This window comes from Haematobia irritans, chromosome 3 (genome assembly GCF_050003625.1).
Source record: "Haematobia irritans isolate KBUSLIRL chromosome 3, ASM5000362v1, whole genome shotgun sequence".
In the NCBI taxonomy this organism is placed as follows: domain Eukaryota; kingdom Metazoa; phylum Arthropoda; class Insecta; order Diptera; family Muscidae; genus Haematobia; species Haematobia irritans.
Window position 1 is genome coordinate 23433287 of NC_134399.1, and position 21673 is coordinate 23454959.

A 21673-nucleotide genomic window follows, 5' to 3' on the forward strand; every position below is an offset into this window, starting at 1 on the left:
TGGGCTCTTGAGTCGATATATCGATGTCCGTCTGTCCGTCTGTCCGTCTGTCCGTGAACACATTTTTGTAATCAAAGTCTAGGTCGCAGTTTTAGTCCAATCGACTTCAAATTTGGCACACGTATGTGTTTTGGCTCAGAATAGATCCCTATTGATTTTGGAAGAAATCGGTTCAGATTTAGATATAGCTCCCATATAGATATTTCGCCCGATATGGACTTATATGGCCCCAGAAGCCAGTGTTTTACCCTAATTTGCCTAAAATTTGCACAAGAAGAACAATTAGTACTATAGTCAAGTGCGCCAAATTTTATTGAAATCGGTTCAGATTTAGATATAGCTCCCATATATATCTTTCGCCCGATATGGACTAATACGGTCCCAGAAGCCAGAGTTTTACCCCAATTTGGTTGAAATTTTGCAGAGGGAGTAGAATTAGCATTGTAGCTATGCGTGCCAAATTTGGTTGACATCGGTTCAGATTTAGATATAGCTCCAATATATAGCTTTCGGCCGATTTACACTCATATGACCACAGAGGCCAATTTTTTGTTCCGATTTAGTTGAAATTTTGCACAGGGAGTAGAATTAGCATTGTTGCTATGCGAGCCAAATTCGGTTGAAATCGGTTCAGATTTAGATATAGCTCCCATATGTAGCTTTCGCCCGATTTACACTCATATGACCACAGAGGCCAATTTTAAACTCCGATTTAGTTGAAATTTTGCACAAGAAGTAGAATTAGCATTGTTGCTATGCGTCCCAAATTTGGTTGAAATCGGTTCAGATTTAGATATAGCTCCCATATATATTATTTTCTGATTTCGACAAAAAAAGGTCAAAATACCAACATTTTCCTTGTAAAATCGCCACTGCTTAGTCGAAAAGTTGTAAAAATGGCTCTAATTTTCCTAAACTTCTAATACATATATATCGAGCGATAAATCATAAATAAACTTTTGCGAAGTTTCCTTAAAATTGGTGCAGATTTAAATGTTTCCCATATTTTTTTTACTAAATAACATTGTGTTCGACCCTAGTGCATTAGCCGACTTAAATTTTGATTCTATAGATTTTGTAGAAGTCTATCAAATTCTGTCCAGATTGAGTGATATTTAAATGTATGTATTTGGGACAAACCTTTATATATAACCCTCAACACATTTGACGGATGTGATATGGTATCGAAAATTTAGATCTACAAAGTGGTGCAGGGTATAATATAGTCGGCCCCGCCCGACTTTAGACTTTCCTTACTTGTTTTTTTTTTTTTTTATAAAATCAAGACTAAAATGTCTTTATTTAAAGGAAACTGCATAGTTTGATCGGAATCAATACCAAAATCCTTCAAAATATAGTTACTTTGTTTCTGAGTGTACAAAAAAATGTTTGGAATTTTAATTTAATTGCTTGTCTTCATTGTTTTTTTTTTTTTTTTTTTTTGGTTTTGCAAATTTATTTTAAATATTTTCCAAATGGATTTTTTCTTGGCAATCTAAACTAAATTAATGTAATAGTTGCAACTTCTGAGAAATGTCATGTCTCCGTTGATTACACATGATCTTGATAAGTTGTGGGGTCTGAGAAAATACCTATATTTTTGTCAAATCTCTTTTGTTTACTCTTTAATTTAAACTAGATTTTCATGACTATTTAGGCCATTCCATTAAACAAAAGGCGGAGCATTATTTGAAGAAAGAAAACAATCACAATATAGTACAATTAAAATCTACAAATCTTCACATGGTAATAAATTTGTCAATGTAATGAATGTACAGGCATATGTAGAGTATGTGCAAATAATTACCTTTGTAGCATAGACTAAAAAAAAAAACAATGTGTATGAAATAACACGAAAATTAAATTTTTCAAATAAATTCACTTTTGACAAAATTTTTTTCCATAGAAAATTTTGCAAAAATATTATTTCTATAGAAAAAATTGTCAAAATGTTATTTATAGAAAATTTTGTTAAAATTTTATTTCTATAGAAATAAAAGATACTTCATAAATTTTTTATTGGAAAAAATTTTGACAAAATTTTCTATAGAAATAAAATTTTGACAAAATCTTCTATAGAAATAAAGTTTTGACAAAATTTTCTATAGAAATAAAATGTTGACAAAATTTACTATGGAAATAAAATTTTGACAAAATTTTCTATAGAAATAAAATTTGTCAAAATTTTCTATATAAATAAAATTTTGAAAAAATTTTCTATAAATAACATTTTGGCAAAATTTTCTATAGAAATGAAATTTTGACAAAATTTTCTATTGAAATAAAATTTTGACAAAATTTTATTTAAATAACATTTTGATAAAATTTTCTACAGAAATAAAATTTTAGCAAAATTTTCTATAACTAACATTTTGACAATTTTTTCTATAGAAATAATATAGAAGAAATAAAATTTTATTTCTATAGAAAATTTTGTCAAAATTTTATTTCTATAGAAAGATTTGTCAACATTTTATTTCTATAGAAAAATTTGTCAAAATTTTATTTCTATAGCACATTTTATCAAAATTTTATTTCTATAGAAAATTTTGTCAAAATTTTATTTCTATAGAAAAATTTGTCAAAATTTTATTTCTTTAGAAAATTTTGTCAAAAGTGGAAATAAATATTAAAACAAATCAATAATTGATTGTTTCTATGACCTCAAGCCGAACAAAATTAATAATCAGAAAATATTGTCAAATTTTTATTTCTATAGAATATTTTGTTAATATGTAATTAAATTTATAATGAATAAAAATTAAAGCATTAACTTTAATGTTTATTCATTATAAATTACAATGTATTTTTTTAAATTGACTTAAAATTTTTTCTTGAGTGTACATATTTGATATGAATTACATTTTAAAATCTTTAAGTACAAATGTTGGGTTGAAGCTTTTTCTGCTCTATTCATTTGGCAATATACGATTTTTATCCCATGTTATAATTACTTCCGAACTATTAATGTGGTGGTCTATTTTAGTAAACGCTTGGCAAATATATTTAAAATGTTTGAAATGTTACTGTATCAAGCCAAGTTTACAAAAATGTGGAGATAAAAATTATATTATATAGGAAAAGAAGACTAACATCTTAACGACCTTAATTAAATGGGGGAAAAATAGGAAAATATTTGTGCAAAACTGGTTGCCAAAATATTTGTGCAAAACTGGTTGCATGCAACCAGCTCTATAAAAATTTTTGTTGTAATTTTGCAATCACGGTTGCCGCAGCTGGTATTTATCAAAAAGGGTAGATTTTTTATTGTTTGGTAGAATTTTTTCGGTAGATTTTGCAAAATAGGTACTTCATAAATTTTTTATTGAAAAAAATTTTCACAAAATTTTCTATAGAAATAAAATTTTGACAAAATTTTCTATATAAATAAAATTTTGACAATATTTTCTATAGAAATAAACTTTTGAAAAAAATTTCTATAGAAATAAAATTTTGACAAAACTTTCTAGAGAAATAAAATTTTGACAAAATTTTCTATAGAAATACAATTTTGACAAAATTTTCTATAGAAATACAATTGTGACAAAATTTTCTATAGAAATAAAATTTTGACAAAATTTTCTATAGAAATAAAAGTTTGACAAAATTTTCTATAGGAGTACAATTTTGACAAAATTTTCTATAGAAATACAATTTTGACAAAATTTTGTATAGAAATAAAAGTTTGACGAAATTTTCAATAGAAATAGAATTTTGACAAAACTTTATATAGAAATAAAATTTAGATAAAATTTTCTATGGAAATAACATTTTAACAAAATTTTGTATAGGAATACAATTTTGACAAAATTTTCTATAGAAATACAATTTTGACAAAATTTTCTATAGAAATACAATTGTGACAAAATTTTCTATAGAAATAAAATTTTGACAAAATTTTCTGTAGAAATAAAAGTTTGACAAAATATTCTATAGGAGTACAATTTTGAGAAAATTTTCTATAAAATATTTCTATAGGAAATTTTTTTAAAATTTTATTTGTGTAGAAAATTTTGACAAACTTTTCTATAGAAATAAAATTTTGACAAAATTTTCTATTGGAATACAATTTTTACAAAATTTTCTATAGAAATACAATTTCGACAAACTTTTCTATAGAAATAAAATTTTGACATAATTTTCTATTGGAATAAAATTTTGACAAAATTTTCTATAGAAATAAAATTTTGAGAAAATTTTCTATAAAATATTTCTATAGATTTTTTTTTTTTAAAAACTTATTTCTATAGACAATTTTGACAAAGTTTTCTATAGAAATAAAATTTTGACAAAACTTTCTATAGAAGTAACGTTTTGACAAAATTTTCTATAGAAAAAAATTTTGACAAAATTTTGTATAGAAATGTAATTTTGATAAAAATTTTCTATAGAAATAAAATTTTGAAAACAATTTTCTATAGAAATAAAATTTTGGGAAAATTGTTTATAACAAAAAATTTGAGAAAATTGTTTATAAAAATAAAATTTTGACAAAATTTTCTAAAGAAATAAAATTTTGAAAAAATTTCTATAGAATAAAATTAAAAAAAAAAATTCTATAGAAATAAAATTTTGAGAAATTTGTTTATAAAAATAAAATTTTTACAAAATTTTCTATAAACATCAAATTTATACAAAATTTTGTATAGAAATAAAATTTTGAGAAAATTTTCTATAAAAGATTTGCATAGAACAATTTGTTATAACTTTATTTCTATAGAAAATGTTGACAAAATTTTCTTTAGAAATAAAATTTTGACAAAATTTTCTATAGAAATAAAATTTTGACAAATTTTTCTGTAGAAATAAAAGTTTGACGAAATTTTCAATAGAAATAGAATTTTGACAAAATTTTCTATAGAAATAAAATTTTGACAAAATTTTCTATAGAAATAAAAGCTTGACGAAATTTTCTATAGAAATAAAATTTTGACAAAATTTTCTATAGAAATAAAATTTTGAGAAAATTGTTTATAAAAATAAAATTTTTACAAAATTTTCTATAAACATAAAATTTAGACAAAATTTTGAGAAAATTTTGTATAAAATATTTGTATAGGTCATTTTGTTATAACTTTATTTCTATAGCAAATGTTGACAAAATTTTCTATAGAAATAAAATTTTGACACAATTTTCTATAGAAATAAAATTTTGAAAAAGTGTTCTATAGAAATAAAATTTTGACAAAATTTTCTATAGAAATAAAATTTTGACAAAATTTTCTATAGATATAAAATTTGGACAAAATTTTCTATAGAAATAAAATTTTGACAAAATTTTCTATAGAAATAAAATTTTGACAAAATTTTCTATAGAAATAAAATGTTGACAAAATTTCTATAGAAATAAAATTTTGACAACATTTTCTATAGAAATACAGTTTTTACAGACTTTTCTATAGAAATAAAATTTTGGCAAAATTTTCTATAGACAAAAGTTTGACGAAATTTTCTATAGAAATAAAATTTTGAGAAAATTTTAGATTATTTTTGGCCGTGTTTGTGATGTTTCGTTAATATTTCCTTTAAAATAGAGGGACAGGGACACCAAATCTGTTTCTTAACTTAAGCAAGTACACATAGCCCATGTCTTGGTAATTGTTCAAGAAATTTTCAATTCCACATGATCCATACAGGCTGTTGTCACATTTTCCTCACATTCCTATTTCTATTTAAAATGCCACCATTTATTGTTCTATTATTTGGCATAGGCAAATGACAATTTATGCTTTTATTTAATACCAGAAATATAAACATTTAATGATGGTGTTATGACAGATTGGTTTACTATTTGTTCAAAACATAAACTACGCTAAAATTGGCACGTAAACATCCATATAAATACCATGGCGTAATCCAACATATGCTCGTAATTAAAAAACTAAACTTTGCAATGGGGAAATTTCCCCTATAACAAAAATGTTTAGGTAGCTCGAAGATGATGAATTTATTAATTCATCCATGGACAAAATAAAAATAACATTAAAAGCAAAAACTCTCAAAAATATGTCAATAATGAAAAGAGGCCATCTCGGAAGAGATATTATAACTCTCAGTTGTAAAAACATGAGATTCATTGCAATTTGCTGCCGCTACTGCACAATAGGGTGTGATTAAGGAGATTTTATTTGTAGCATATACACTGGAAAAAAACTAAATTATGTTTTTAATTATCATCATTAGCTGATATTTGTAAATATAATTATTTATTTAATGAAAATAAATTAAATTAAAAATATAATATTCCTGATTTTTGTAAAACTGATAGACTATTTGTTAAAAAAAAAAATATTTCTAAAGAACATTTTGGATAAACTAAGTCAATATGAATATTTCGAATTTCAATTTATTAGATGAATTGATCGCTGCCTTTTAGGAAGACGATAAAACCCTCATAACATAAACAAAATATTTCATTCAGCTGTGGTTTAGTGGTGCCACCCAAATAGCATTATTAGTACTTCAGCAGAATTGGACAGTACTTATTTTTGTGAAAGACTTCACTCATGGAAAAGTTTCATATATTTTGTATTTAAATTTCTCTGACCAACATTTGATAAAAATTTTAACTAAAATTTGATAAAATGTAAATTTTGGAATTCGAAGTAACCTTTTTCTTCCTTTTGTGTGGAATTCATGGGTAGTATTTTCTTTCAATTGCATAAAAATTTTATATGTTTCCTGAGAGGAAGTAACTATAAAAAAATCTTAAAAATTATGATAACAACATTTTTAAAATGTCGGTCACGGGAAGGACGACTTTCCGAAAATGAAACACACTCTATGTTGTCAGTCAATAAAAGTAAATTTAAAGTAAAAAAAATTATGACAAGGAGGAGCTTCACCTACTGTACAGTTCCCATACAGAGACCACCCTCTTTTCACTGTACTTTAAAAAATAGTATGGCAAAGTGAAGGTGTCCCTCCGCGACCAATTTTAGAAAACTAAAGAAGCGAATCTTTGTCTAGACGCCACTTTCAAACGTCTCTAAAAATTTAAAGCAAATCAGTGAAATTCAGTCTAATTTTCAAAAGATCGGACAAGGAGGAGGTATTCCTTCCCGAAAAAAAGTATTTTAAAAAAATAGGTACCCCATATTACCTTCATAACCTTTCTACGCGTCCTCTGTAAATCTGAAGTAAATTAGTTTTTTCACTGCACTTTAAAAAAAGTCGGGAAAAGGGTAGGATGCCCTCCCCAACCAAATTTTGAAAAATAACTTAGCGGATCTATGTGTAGACACCATTTTACATAATCTGTGAAAATTTTAAGTAATTCAGAGAACTTTGATCCGCTTTTCGAAAGGTCAAAATGTCCTCCTCTTCTCCAAATATTAAAAAATCGGGTACCCCATATTATTTTTTTTTCATTGTACTTAAAAAAATTATATGGCAAAGGGATCCCCCTCCCTGACCAAATTTTGGAAAATACAGTAGCGTATATTTGTCTAGATGCTACTTTCAACTGGAAATTTTAAGAAAATCGGAAAACTTGGTCCACCATTCAAAAACTTAAAAGGTCCCCGTTCAAAAAAAAAAAAAAAAAAAAAATCAGGTACCCCTGTAAATTTTCAAGTAACTCGGAGCTATTTATTGTTTACACTGTACTTTAAGAAAAAAATCGGAGTAGCTCAGTTTTTCCTCTCCGCTATAAAATAAAGAGTCTGGCAAAGGGAAGGTCCCCCTCCACGATTAACTATCAAAAATAAAGCACCGGATGCCACAAATGCTAGATGCCACCCTAATCTTCCCTGCAGGGAAATCGGAGAACTTTGGTCCAATTTTCAAAAAGTCGGGCAAACGGACGGCCCCCCCTCTGACTCTAAATATAAAAAATCAGGTACCCCATATTAACTTCATCCTCTGCAAATTTCAAGTAAATCGGAGGAGTTTGTACTTTTACTTCAAAACAAAAAAAAAGTCGGGCAAAGGAGAAGTCCCCCTAAGCGACTAAATCTCGCAAAATTCAATAATGGATCTTTGTCTAGATGCCACTTTCAACCATCTCTGAAAATGTTAATAGAACTTTGGTCCACATTTCAAAAAGTCGGGCAAGGATGAGGACCCCTTTTCTACCTAAATATTAAACAAGTATATACGGCCGTAAGTTCGGCCAGGCCGAATCTTATGTACCCTCCCATGCATTGCGTACACCCTCACAAAAAATCGCTTCTGTAACATATACTCCCAAACATATTTTGCTTCAAGCATATACATTTTTGGGTATTGCCCACACATTTATATGTTTGATCTCTACCAATATATAATATGTTTGAAAGCATATTGGTCTAAACAATATATGTTTGGGTAGTCTAAGTTCCAAACATTTTGTATTTTTGCATCCAAATTCAATAATGTTATCTTCCAAAAAACAATATGTTATTATGTGACCATATAATATGTTTGGAAGCATTTTGCACCTAAAAATATTATATGCTTAAAAAAAATTCTCCCAAACAATATTGTGCTCAAAATTTTATTTATTTATTTATATATTTACAATCATAATGAATTATGAAAATAAACAGGTAATATAGGTGCTAACAACATAGGTTTTCAACCTGAATGCTCAAAATTTTGTTTCTGACCAATTGTATATTCCCCGACATCTTTCTCACTTCCACGAGATTTTTTAGTTCTTAGCACCTTTTTCTGTAATACAAACATTGTAGAAGAAATTATTCAATTTTATGATTTTTTATTTTATTTTAATTTTACCTTTTGCCGGACGGGGATTCGAACAGCGGACCACACAGTTTGTAAGGATCAAAGAAGTAGCTGATCAATTGCCCAAGGAAAAATAAAATGTTAATTTTGTAATAACAAGCAACAACCACCAACTTAATTCAATATCGCTCCCTGTTAAATAGCGCTCCAAGCTACTAAACACATATATGTTTATAGGCTATTTCTAAATTAATATATGTTTGCATTCAAGCATATTATATTTACAAACATTTTATGTCCCAAACATAATATGTTCTAACATATTAACATATATGTCCCAAACATGTTATGCTAGTTTATGAACATTATATGCTTGCACTCAAAAATATTGTGTTTAAAAATTTGTGTTCCAAACATATAATGTTTATAGCCAAACATATGAAAAACAGTCTTTTTCAACCGTGTAGAAACTTCTACGAAAGACTGTCATCCACAATCGAATTAATTGGATTGTGGTATCTTAAAACTTCTTAACATCGTTTTCTAAATTGTATCCATACGTGGTATATATTAGACAAAAAGGTATGTATAGGTAAGTCTACAAATAATTACGAATCGATATGTACTTTTGCACGGTACGTAGAGAGCCAGAATTGAAATATGGGGGTCGCTTATATGTGGGCTATATACAATTATGAACTTGATATGGACCAATTTTTGTGTGATTGGGGATCGATTTATCTGAGGGCTATATTCCGATATGGACCTCTTTTACCATGGTTGTTATATATCATATACTACCACCACGTAACAAATTTCAACCAGATCGGATGAAGTTTGCTTCTCCGAAAGGCGCCAGGGGTCAAATCTGGGGATCGGTTTATATGGGGGCTATATATAATTATGGACTGATATGAACCAATTCCTGCATGGTTGCTGGATACCATATACTAACATCACGTACCAAATTTTAACCGATTTGGATGAATTTTGCTCTTTCAAGGTGCTCCGGAGGTCAAATCTGGGATCGGTTTATATGGGGGCTATATATAATTATGGACCGATTTCGAACAATTTTTGCATTGGTGTTTGAGGCCATATATTAACGCCACGTACCAAATTTCAACTGAATCAGATGAATTTTGGTCTTCAAGAGGCTGCGGAGGTCAAATCTGGTGATCGGTTATAATGGGGCTATATATAATGGTTTTAATGGGGCTATATATAATGGCATGGTCATTAGAGACCATATACTAACACCATGTACCAAATTTCAGCCGGATCAGATGAAATTTGCTTCCCTTAGAGGCTCCGCAAGCCAAATCGGGGGATCGGTTTATATGGAGGCTATATATAATTATTGACCGATGCGGACCAATTTTTGCACAGTTGTTCGAGACCATATACCAACACCATGTACCAAATTTCAGCCGGATCGAATGAAATTTGCTTCTCTTAGAGGCTCCGCAAGCCAAATGTGGGGATCGGTTTATATGAGGGCTATATATAATTATGGACCGATGTGGACCAATTTGTGCATGAATGTTAGAGATCATATGCTGACACAATGTACTTAATTTCAACCGGATCAGATGAAATTTGCTTCCCTTAGAGGCTGCGCAAGCCAAATCCGGGGATCGGTTTATATGGGGGCTATATATAATTATGGACCGCTGTGGACCAATTTTTGAGTGGTTGCTAGAGACCATATACCAACACCATGTACCAACTTTCAGCCGGATCGAATGAAATTTGCTTCTCTTAGAGGCTCGGCAAGCCAAATCGGGGGATCGGTTTATATGGGGGCTATATATAATTATGGACCGATGTGGACCAATTTTTGCACGGTTATTAGAAACCATATACTAACTGCATGTACAAAATTTCAGCCGGATCGGATGAAATTTGCTTCTCTTAGATGATCCGCAAGCCAAATGTGGGGATCGGTTTACATGGAGGCTATATATAATTACTGACCGATGTGGACCAATTTTTGCACAGTTGTTCGATACCATATACCAACACCATGTACCAAATTTAAGCCGGATCGAATGAAATTTGCTTCCCTTAGAGGCTCCGCAAGCCAAATCCGGGGATCGGTTTACATGGGGGCTATATATAATTATGGACCGATGTGGACCAATTTTTGCATGGTTGTTAGAGACTATATACCAACACCATGTACCAAATTTCAGCCGGATCGGATGAAATTTGCTTCTCTTAGAGGCTCGGCAAGCCAAATCTGGGGATCGGTTTATATGGGGGCTATATATAATTATGGACCGATATGGACCAATTTTTGCATGGTTGTTAGAGACCATATACTAACACCATGTACCAAATTTCAGCCGGATCGGATGAAATTTGCTCCTCTTAGAGGATCGTCAAGCCAAATTTGGGGGTCCGTTTATATGGGAGCTATACGTAAAAGTGGACCGAAATGGCCCATTTGCAATACCATCCGACCTACATCAATAACAACTACTTGTGCCAAGTTTCAAGTCGATAGCTTGTTTCGTTCGGAAGTTAGCGTGATTTCAACAGACGGACGGACGGACGGACGGACATACTCAGATCGACTCTGAATTTCACCACGACCCAGAATATATATACTTTATGGGGTCTTAGAGTAATATTTCGATGTCTGACAAAGTTAATATATCCCCATCCTGTGGTGGAGGGTATAAAAAAATAATGTACCCCATATTAGCTTCGTAACATCCACCCATGGCCTCTATAAATTTTAAAGTAAATCAGAGAAGTTTAGTTTTTTCATTGTACTTTAAAAAAATAGTCTGGCAAAAGGAAGATCCCCTCTCCGGCCAAGTATCGGATCTTTGTCAAGACGCCACCCCTTCCCCGAAAATTTCAAGCAAATCGGAGAAGTTTGGTCCAATTTTCAAAAAGTCGATCAATGGGGAAAGAAAGAAGAAACCAGTTTTCACCACATGATCACCCTTTACGTTCCCTGAAAATTTCTAGTAAATTGGTTAATTGATTTCCGAGCTTACCCGGAGCATACAAACAAACAAAAAAACATAACTGGGATTTTATGTATAAATTATTGAATTGATAAACCATTAAATAAATTGTTAAAAATATAAAATAAAATTATTTTCAAAATTAATTTTAATAATTACAGCTAATCAGTTTAATACACGGTGTCATAATAGCTTCTTTCAATTCAATCCCACTGTTTTGCCGCAGCAATCATCTTTATCGTCATCTCCATGCACATATGCCTCATTGAGTGCTGAGAACTCCTCACTTGTCCAGTAGATAGCAACTGGAGCCTGTTCCACACATTTGCAGCAATCGTCTTTGTTGACAGCCTGCCCTGACTCCCTTGTGACGATGTGCAGTCTTACCATTTTAACCATCATTGAGAATGGAGTGCCAGAGTTTTTGAGCCAATTTTTGTCGTTTGTCGAAAGCCAACACAAGCCCAAACAAATTCCACTCAGTTGTCGACAAACTTTAATACGCGACGGTAGACTTTGCGCATGCCTACCATCAATAGACCGGCTGTTGTCGCCGACGCTTATTTAGACGGGTCTCTAGACATTCGAAAAACGCTTTAAAGCAAACCTTTCGTATTTTATTATCTTTCAAGAGCTTTGCATTGCTTTTTTAGTTTTGATTTCAAATAAAATACACAAAGTGGTTATTGCAGTGTTGGGTCATAATGGAAATTAAACGAACAAAGTAATTGCACAAAAAATAAAATCCAGAAGAAGAAAAAAAAAATAACAGAAAAAGGAAAAAATTCAATAAATCTAAAACGTGATGAAATTTTGCCAAGAAAATAAAAAGTTTGTGGAAAAAAGTGAAAATTTATGAAATCTTAATTGGCTAAATTGCCAAAAATTAAAAAAAAAATATACAGAAAAGCAAAAAATATTTTAAGAATTTGAAGTATAACAAAACCAAATAAAAAAAAATGGTTGTGGTTCCCGCTTTGGGTGCTGCTGCTTCATCGGTAGCGGGCCTTCTATTTAAGGCCAGTTCTGCCTCTTCTGTGGCTGCTACAGCAGGAGTGGCTGCCATTGGAGCCTCCAAATTAAGTTTAGCTATAGCTGGAGCTGTTAAAGTGGCCACCGCTATTATCGGTGTGGGCAAATTAGCCATTATTCCATTCCTTATAGCCGCTATTGCCTATTACAATTATGATTTATTTGATCCTGAAAATCGTCCCTTCAATGTGAAAGAAGTTGATCGTGTCTATGATTTTATTATTATTGGCGGTGGTTCGGCGGGTTCGGTTTTGGCCTCACGTCTCTCCGAAATTCCTCATTGGAAGGTATTACTTTTGGAAGCTGGTGGCCATGAAACGGAAATATCGGATGTACCTTTGCTGTCATTGTATTTACATAAAAGTAAAATGGATTGGAAATACAGGTAAGTGCATAAAGGAGAGGAGAGTAAATTAATCACACAAGAGAGTAATTTATAAATCAGGCTTTTCATCATGAATAAGGGAGAATGCTGAAACTCTTAATATAAAAATAAAATAACCCGGATTTAGAAAATCCAATTTTTGTTTATTTTTAAATAGAGATAGTAAATAAAATTATATTAAATACAATAAAATTTAATTATGTTATAGCCCTCGAAATTAAATACAATTAAACCATGCTTAATCAAATTAAATTCAATTAAAATAATTGAACAAGACTAAACTGAATTCAATATAAGCAAACTAAATTGGATTAAATTAAATTTAAATTTAAAAATAAATTTAAAATTAATATTGAATTTAAAAATAAACTATAATAAACGGCATTAAGTTAAAAAATTAAAATAAATAAATAACATAAAACTAAATTATATGAAGTTCATGTGTTCTATTAGAGATTTTTCTCAAGAGAAATGATGGGGCCATTCTCACCTGTCTAACCTCTTAATATCGATGAATTATATTCTGTTAAATTTGTCACTTCCACATTAAACTGATTCAACATTTGCATTCAATTACAATAAATTTATAATAAATGTCACAAAAAGACATAACGATAATATTATGGAAAATAAACATCTCTGTTAATTTATTGGAGTTTATTTTTTTATTTTTTTTATTTCATATTGATTCCCAACCATTAAAGAAACGCGATAACAAAAAATACCATATTATAAAACAAGTCAAAAAACTAAAAAAGTCTGTCTAAAACGATTACAGTATAGCCTACCCAACTCGCGTAGTAACGACCAAAAAGATCAGCGAAATTTTAATACAATATTTACTTTTTTTAATTTGTCAATAGCGTGCTTCATACTAGGACATAATTCTTAATTTATTAGTTTTTCTCTATGTTTTCGTCATATAATATCAAAGTCCGTCATAAACGTGTTAAACATAAATTGAAATTTCAAATTCAAACTCGACTTAAATACAAATTATGAAAGTAAAAAGTGTGATTAAAACGAAGTCTTGAAGGGCATCTCTTATTTTCGAATACTTTTAATACTCTCTACCATAGGATGGGAGCGAAATATTGGTATAAGACGCCATAAAGTATATATATTCTGGGTCGTGGTGAAACACCGAGTTGATCTAAGCATGTCCGTCTGTCTGTTGAAATCACGCTAACTTCCGAACGAAACAAGCTATCGACTTGAAACTTGACACAAGTAGTTGCTATTGCTGTAGATCGGATGGTATTGCAATTGGGCCTATATAAACGGATCCCCAGATTTCGCTTGCGGAGCCTCTAAGAAAAGCATATTTCATCCGATCTGGCTAAAATTTGATACATGGTGTTAGTATATGGTTTCTAACAAACATTCAAAAATTGGTCCATATCGGCCCATAATTATATATAGCCCCCATATAAACCGATCCTCAGATTTGGCTTGCGGATCCTCTTGGAAGGCACAAATTTCATCCGATCCAGCAGAAATTTAGTACATGGTGGTCGTATAACCACCATACAAAAATTAGTCCACATCGGTCCATAATTATAAATAGCCCCCATATAAACCGATCCCCAGATTTGGCTTGCGGATCCTCTAAGAAAAGCATATTTCATCCGATCTGGCTAAAATTTGGTACATGGTGTTAGTATATGGTTTCTAACAAACATTCAAAAATTGGTCCATATCGGCCCATAATTATATATAGCCCCCATATAAACCGATCCCCAGATTTGGCTTGCGGATCGTCTAAGAGAAGCAAATTTCATCCGATCAGGCTGAAATTTAGTACATGGTGGTCGTATATGTATTTCTAACCACCATGCAAAAATTAGTCCACATCGGTCCATAATTATATATAGCCCCCATAAAAACCGATCCCCAGATTTGGCTTGCGGATCCTCTTGGAAGGCACAAATTTCATCGGATCCGGTTGAAATTTGGTGCGTGCTGTTAGTATATGGTTTCTAACAACCATGCAAAAATTAGTCCATATCGGTCCATAATTATATATAGCCCCCACATAAAACGATCCCCAGATTTGAACTCCGAAGCCTCTTGGAGGAACAAAATTTATGTGATTCGGTTGAAATTTGCTACATTGCGCTAGTATATGGCCGCTAACAACCATGCAAAAATTGGTCTATAGTTATATAAAGCCGATCCCAAATCACACAAAAATTGGTCAATATCGGTTCATAATCATGGTTGCCACTCGAGCCAAAAATAATCTTCAAAAATTTTATTTCTATAAAAAATTTTGTCAAAATTTTAGTTCTATAGAAAATTTGTTAAAATTTTATTTTTATATAAAATTTTGTCAAAATTTTATTTCTAACATATAGATAATTTTGTCAAACTTTTGTTTGTATAGAAAATTTTGTCAAAATTTTAGTTCTATATAAAATTCTGTCAAAATTTTATTTCTATAGAAAATTTTGTCAAAATTGTATTTCTATAATTTTTTTTAAACTTTTATTTCTATCGAAAATTTTGTAAGCAATTTTATTTCTATAGAAAATTTTGTCAAAATTTTATTTCTATAGAAAATTTTGTTAAAATTTTATTTCTATAGAAAAATTTGTCAAACTTTTATTTCTATAGAAAATTTTGTCAAAATTGTAGGTCTATAGAAAATTGTGTCAAAATTATAGTTCTAAAAAAAATGTTTGCAAAATTTTATTTCTATAGAAAAGTTTGTAAAAATTTTGTCAAAATTTTATTTCTATAGAAAAATTTGTTAAAATTTTATTTGTATAGACAATTTTGTAAAGATTTTATTTCTATAGAAAATTTTTTCAAACTTTTATTTCTATAGAAAATTTTGTCAAAATTTTATTTCTATAGAAAATATTGTAAAAAATTGTATTTCTGTAGAAAATTTCTTAAAATTTTATTTTTATAGAAAATTTTGTCAAAATTTTATTTCTAACATATAGAAAATTTTGTCATACTTTTGTTTCTATAGAAAATTTTGTCAAAATTTTATTTCTATATAAAATTCTGTCAAAATTTTATTTCTATAGAAACTTTTGTCAAAATTGTATCTCTATAGAACATTTTGTTAAACTTTTATTTCTATCGAAAATTTTGTAAACAATTTTATTTCTATAGAAAATTTTGTCAAAATTTTATTTCTATAGAAAATTTTGTCTAGATTTTATTTCTATAGAAAATTTTTTCAAACTTTTATTTCTTTAGAAAATTTTGTCAAAATTTTATTTCTATAGAACATTTTGTAAAAAATTGTATTTCTATAGAAAATTTTGGCAAAATTTTATTTCTATAAAAAATGTTGTCAACATTTTATTTCTATAGCAAATTTTGTTAAAATTGTATTCCAATAGAAAATTTTGTCAAAATTTTATTTCTATAAAAAAATATTGGCAAAATTTTTATATAAAAAAAATTTGGCAAAATTTTATTTCTATAGAAAATTTTGTAAAAAATTGTATTTCTATAGAAAATTTTGTCAAAATTTGATTTCTATAAAAATTTTTGTCAAAGTTTTATTTCTATGTGTTAAAATTTTATTTCTATCGTATAGAAAATTTTGTCAAAATTTTATTTCTATAGCAAATTTTGTCAAAATTTTATTTCTACAGAAAATTTTGTCAAAATTTTAGTTCTATAGAAAATTTTTTCAAAATTTTAGTTCTATTAAAAAATGTTGGCAACATTTTTCTATAAAAAAAAATGTTGTCAAAATTTTATTTCTAAAGAAAATTTTGTCAAAATTATAGTTCTAAAAAACTATTTTGCAAAATTTTATTTCTATAGAAAAGTTTGTAAAAATTTTTATTTCTATAGAAAATTTTGCCAAAAATTTTATTTTTATAAAAAAATTTGTCAAAATGTTATTTCTATAGAAAATTTTGTCAAACTTTTATTTCTATAGAATAGTTTGTAAAAAATTTTATTTCTATAGAAAATTTTGCCAAAAATTTTATTTTTATAAACAATTTTGTCAAAATTTTATTTCTATAGAAAATTTTGTCAAAATTTTATTTCTATAGAAAATTTTGCCAAAATTTTATTTCTATAGAAAATTTTGTTAAAATTTTATTTCTGTACAAAATTTTGTTAATCTTTTATTTCTGTAGAAAATTTTTTTTTAAATTTTATTTGTATAGAAAATTTTGTTAAACTTTTATTTCTGTAGAAAATTTAACAAAGTACCTCTTAGTTGGAGAGAAATATTTTGCAAAATCTACCAAAACGTCAGGGATTTTATCAAACTACCAAACAGTAAAAAATCTGGCCTTTGTGGCAGAATTCTATCAACTGTGACAACCGTGTTCATAATCAACATATTTCAGTTCTGGCTCTCTAATTACCGCGCAAAAGTTCATATCAGTTTGTAATTATTTGTAGACTGCCCTATATAAATCGCGGCCAAGAACTGAATTATATAAGTATTTAATCAGCAGTTTTTTGGTATATACCCCTATGGACTAACTTACAATTAAGAAGACGGTTTTTAAGATACCTTTCCATCGGCAAGTGTTACCGCAACCCAAGTAATTCGATTGTGGATGACAGTCTGTAGCAGAAGTTTCTACGCAATCCATGGTGGAGGGTACATAAGATTCGGCCTGGCCGAACTTACGGCCGTATATACTTGTTAGCTTTTTTTACAAAATTCATAGAATTTAAAGACGATGAATTTTTGTCCAATTTTTAAGGAAAAATTGACCTCAATTCTAAAGTTTTTTTTTTAAGTAAATAAACCCATTTTTAAATCCACTAAATCTAAGGAAAAATTTAATTGAACCAATTAATTATTTAATTTATTAATTCACAGATTCATACTATTATTTTTGTGATTGAAGCAAAAAATTAATTGGATCAATTAATTTCGTGATTGAATCAGAAAATGGGTTTTCTAAGCATGTGTAATTTTTTCCTTTTGATGCATTGTTGACCAAACACGTTTTTATTTTTCAATCCGAGACTAATATCCGCATATGTTACAAATGGTATGACCACATGTCTACACCCTAATGAAGGGTATAAAAACCAGTAGCTGTTGTAGCAAATGTGTTAAAAGCTATTTAATTTAGTGCAAAGCGGAAAAAAATGAATGCAATAATTTAAATAATTATTGAATGCATAAGTTTGTCTATTTCTTTGCTTTTTTGTTTTTGATTAGCTATTTTAGTTTGTTTTTCACCCTAGTCATTTAGTTTAGCCTTTGATTTGTAGGTATAACCTAACCGGGGGAGTTCATTGGTTGTGGTTGAATAGTTTGTGTCTTCAGTCTTTTGTTTATTACCAATTATAAACGCACCAATGTTACCCGTGGTCAGTTCGGCAATAAATGAAAAACATTTTGTATAGGATCATTAAGTTTTTTTTTCAGGTATTATGACTCATAAAGTCTTGTGGGAATTTTGTAAAATTGATATATTTTGGAATAAAACCAAATACGTCAATAATATTTCATAGAAAATAGAAAATCATCAAAACCATTCAATGGATATTCATATCTGCTTTTTTATTTCTTTTTTAAGGGCTTACATGGAGCCATAATAGTCCAATGGAATAATAATTAAAACCTAAAAAAAACTATTTAATATTCATCTATTTTATGTTTTTTTATAAAGCTCCTATTATGACTTCCAATAGTCTGTATGTTATAATCGTATTATAAAGCCATAATAATTATTTATAACTCACATCTTCCTTAGTTTTTAAATTTTTAAGCCATATTAAGAGATAATGTAGTATTTTTTTTTTACCAAAAAGACACAGGGTTTTTACTTTGGGCGCCATATAATTGAGATGAACAAGTGCTCATTAAAATTATAAAAAAGGTATAAAATTTTTAAAAATGATATTAAAATATTATGCAGTAATTTTATAACACCATGTGGGATTCGAATTGACCCATATAGCTAATCAAGAAAATTACCCATTCTGTATTTAGAAAGTAAGATAATTAAAGGAAAAAAAGAAAAAATAATTATCTAGGAGAAAGCCTAGTTTAAAACAAGAGTATCTTAATAATTCTAGTGTTCTATTAAGCTTTTGCTATTGTGGTAATGATATTGCAATTACTATGGTTTCTAACAAGTTTGTGTCTTAAGTCTTTTGTTTTAAACTTATACATTGTCACAGTAGACTATGGATTTTTCATAAGATTTAAAGCAGAACACCAAGTTTTTATATTCATGTTGCAAAGAAAATTTTCATCTTGAGCCAATTCCTTGTTACTGGCATCTTGTTTCTTTGGTTTGGTTTCTTATCCAATTTGGTCTCAACTCCAATTAAGATATTTTCTTACAATATTTGTGACATATTTCTTTGACAATGTATATCAATGTATCATAAAAAATTATAAAACTGCAAAATATTGAATTTCTTTGTTCTTATGCATTATAAATGAAAAGTTTATATTATTTGATGTATGTATATACAATGAAAAAACAGTAAACCCATCAGACAGAAAAATTTTGGTTAATTTTAGATATTGTAGATCATTTTTAGAAAATTTTAACTAAATTTTTAGAAAATTAAATAAAAAAATTAACTAATCGCTGACATCATGCCGTTGTGATATCGGCGTGATGTCAGCGTTTAGTTATAAGTAAATATTTTTCGATAAATTCAAGAAAATTTATTAGACATAATTAATTTCTTTTTCAATTGTCAAAAAAAAATTTATAGTTTCAAGGAAACAGAAATTGGAGTTCAAAATTGCAAGAAACTATTTAGTACCATACATGGACGCATTTGTAGTAAAATTTACAAATTTAAAGAAATAAATATTTAAAGAAATATTTTGTGAGAAATACGAATTTCATAAATCTTTTTTTCAGGTTTTTTAATTCATTAAACTTTCTCCAAACTTAATAACTCCATGAAATAAATTAGAGTTAAATTGGCTTTAGTGAAATAGAGAGTTCATGTTTTTGAGTGTAGACAGAACAATTGTAAAAAGTTGAAAAATTCTTTATTTCGATTTTTCGACTGTTTAAAATTTTCAAAATTTTTCTTTTCCACATCTTAAAAACATAAATTTTTAATTCATTAAACTTTCTTCAAACATAATAATTTCATGAAATAAATTAAAGTTAAATTGGCTTTAGTGAAATAGAGGGTTCGTTTTTTTTGAGTGTAGCAAGAAAAATTTTAAAAAGTTGAAAAATTCTTTATTTCGATTTTTCGACTGTTTAAAATTTTTCTTTTCCACATCTTAAAAAAATAAATTTTTAATACATTAAACTTTCTCCAAACATAATAATTCCATGACATAAATTAAAGTTAAATTGGCTTTAGTGAAATAGAGTGTTCATTTTTTTGAGTGTAGACAGAAACATTTTAAAAAGTTGCAAAATTAGAAATTAGTCCACATCGGTCCATAATAGTATATAGCCCCCATATAAACCGATCCCCAGATTTGGCTTGCGGAGCCTCTAAGAGAAGCAAATTTCATCCGATTCGGCTGAAATTTGGTACGTGGTGTTAGTATATGGTCTCTAACAACCATGCCAGAATTGGTCCTTATCGGTCCATAATTATATATAGCCCCCATATAAACCGATTCCCAGATTTGACCTACGGAGCCTCTTGGAGGAGCACAATTCATCCGATCCGGCTGAAATTTGGTACATGGTATTAGTATATGGTCTCCAACAACCAAGTAAAAATTGGTCCACATCGGTCCATAATTATATATAGCCCCCATATAAATCGATCCCCAGATTTGGCTTTCGGAGCCTCTAAGAGAAGCAAATTTCATCCGATCCGGCTGATATGTGGTACATGATGTTGGTATATAGTCTCTAACATCCATGCAAAAATTGGTCCGCATCGGTCCATAATTATATATAGCCCCCATATAAACCGATCCCCAGATTTGGCTTGCGGAGTCTCTAAGAGAAGCAAATTTCATCCGATCCGTGTGAAATTTGGTACATGGTGTTAGTATATGGCCTCTAACAACTATGCGAAAATTGGTCCATACCGGTTCATAATTATATAATGCCCCCATATAAACCGATCCCCAGATTTGATCTCCGGAGCCTCTTGGAGGAGCAAATTTCATCTGATCCGGCTGAAATTTAATACGTGGTATTAGTATATGGTCTCTAACAACCATGCAAAAATTGGTCCATATTGCTCCATAATTATATATAGCCCCATATAAACCGATCCCCAGATTTGACTTACGGAGCCTCTTGGAGGAGCAAAATTCATCCGATCCGGCTGAAATTTGGTACATGGTATTAGTATTTGGTCTCCAACAATCAAGTAAAAATTGGTCTACATCGGTCCATAATTATATATAGCCCCCATATAAACCGATCCCCAGATTTGGCTTGCGGAGTCTCTAAGAGAAGCAAATTTTATCCGATCTGTCTGAAATTTGGTACATGGTGTTAGTATATGGCCTCTAACAACTATGCGAAAATTGGTCCATACCGGTTCATAATTATACATATGTTAGCCCCCATATAAACCGATTCCCAGATTTGACCTCCGGAGCCTCTTGGAGGAGCAAAATTCATCCGATCCGGTTGAAATTTGGTACGTGGTGTTAGTATATGGTCTCTACCAACTATGCGAAAATTGGTCCATACCGGTTCATAAT

General features: G+C 29.2%; 1 protein-coding gene across 1 annotated transcript in view; it reads left to right on the forward strand.

Moving 5' to 3' along the window:
• Positions 1 to 12148: 12148 nt before the first annotated feature.
• LOC142229437 (glucose dehydrogenase [FAD, quinone]) overlaps positions 12149 to 21673 on the forward strand; it is a 48311-nt gene continuing 38786 nt past the window's right edge. The window contains exon 1 of the mRNA XM_075299998.1: positions 12149 to 13065. Within this exon, the coding sequence (XP_075156113.1) occupies positions 12608 to 13065 (458 nt within the window). The 5' untranslated portion in view covers positions 12149 to 12607. The remainder of the gene's footprint in view (positions 13066 to 21673) is intronic.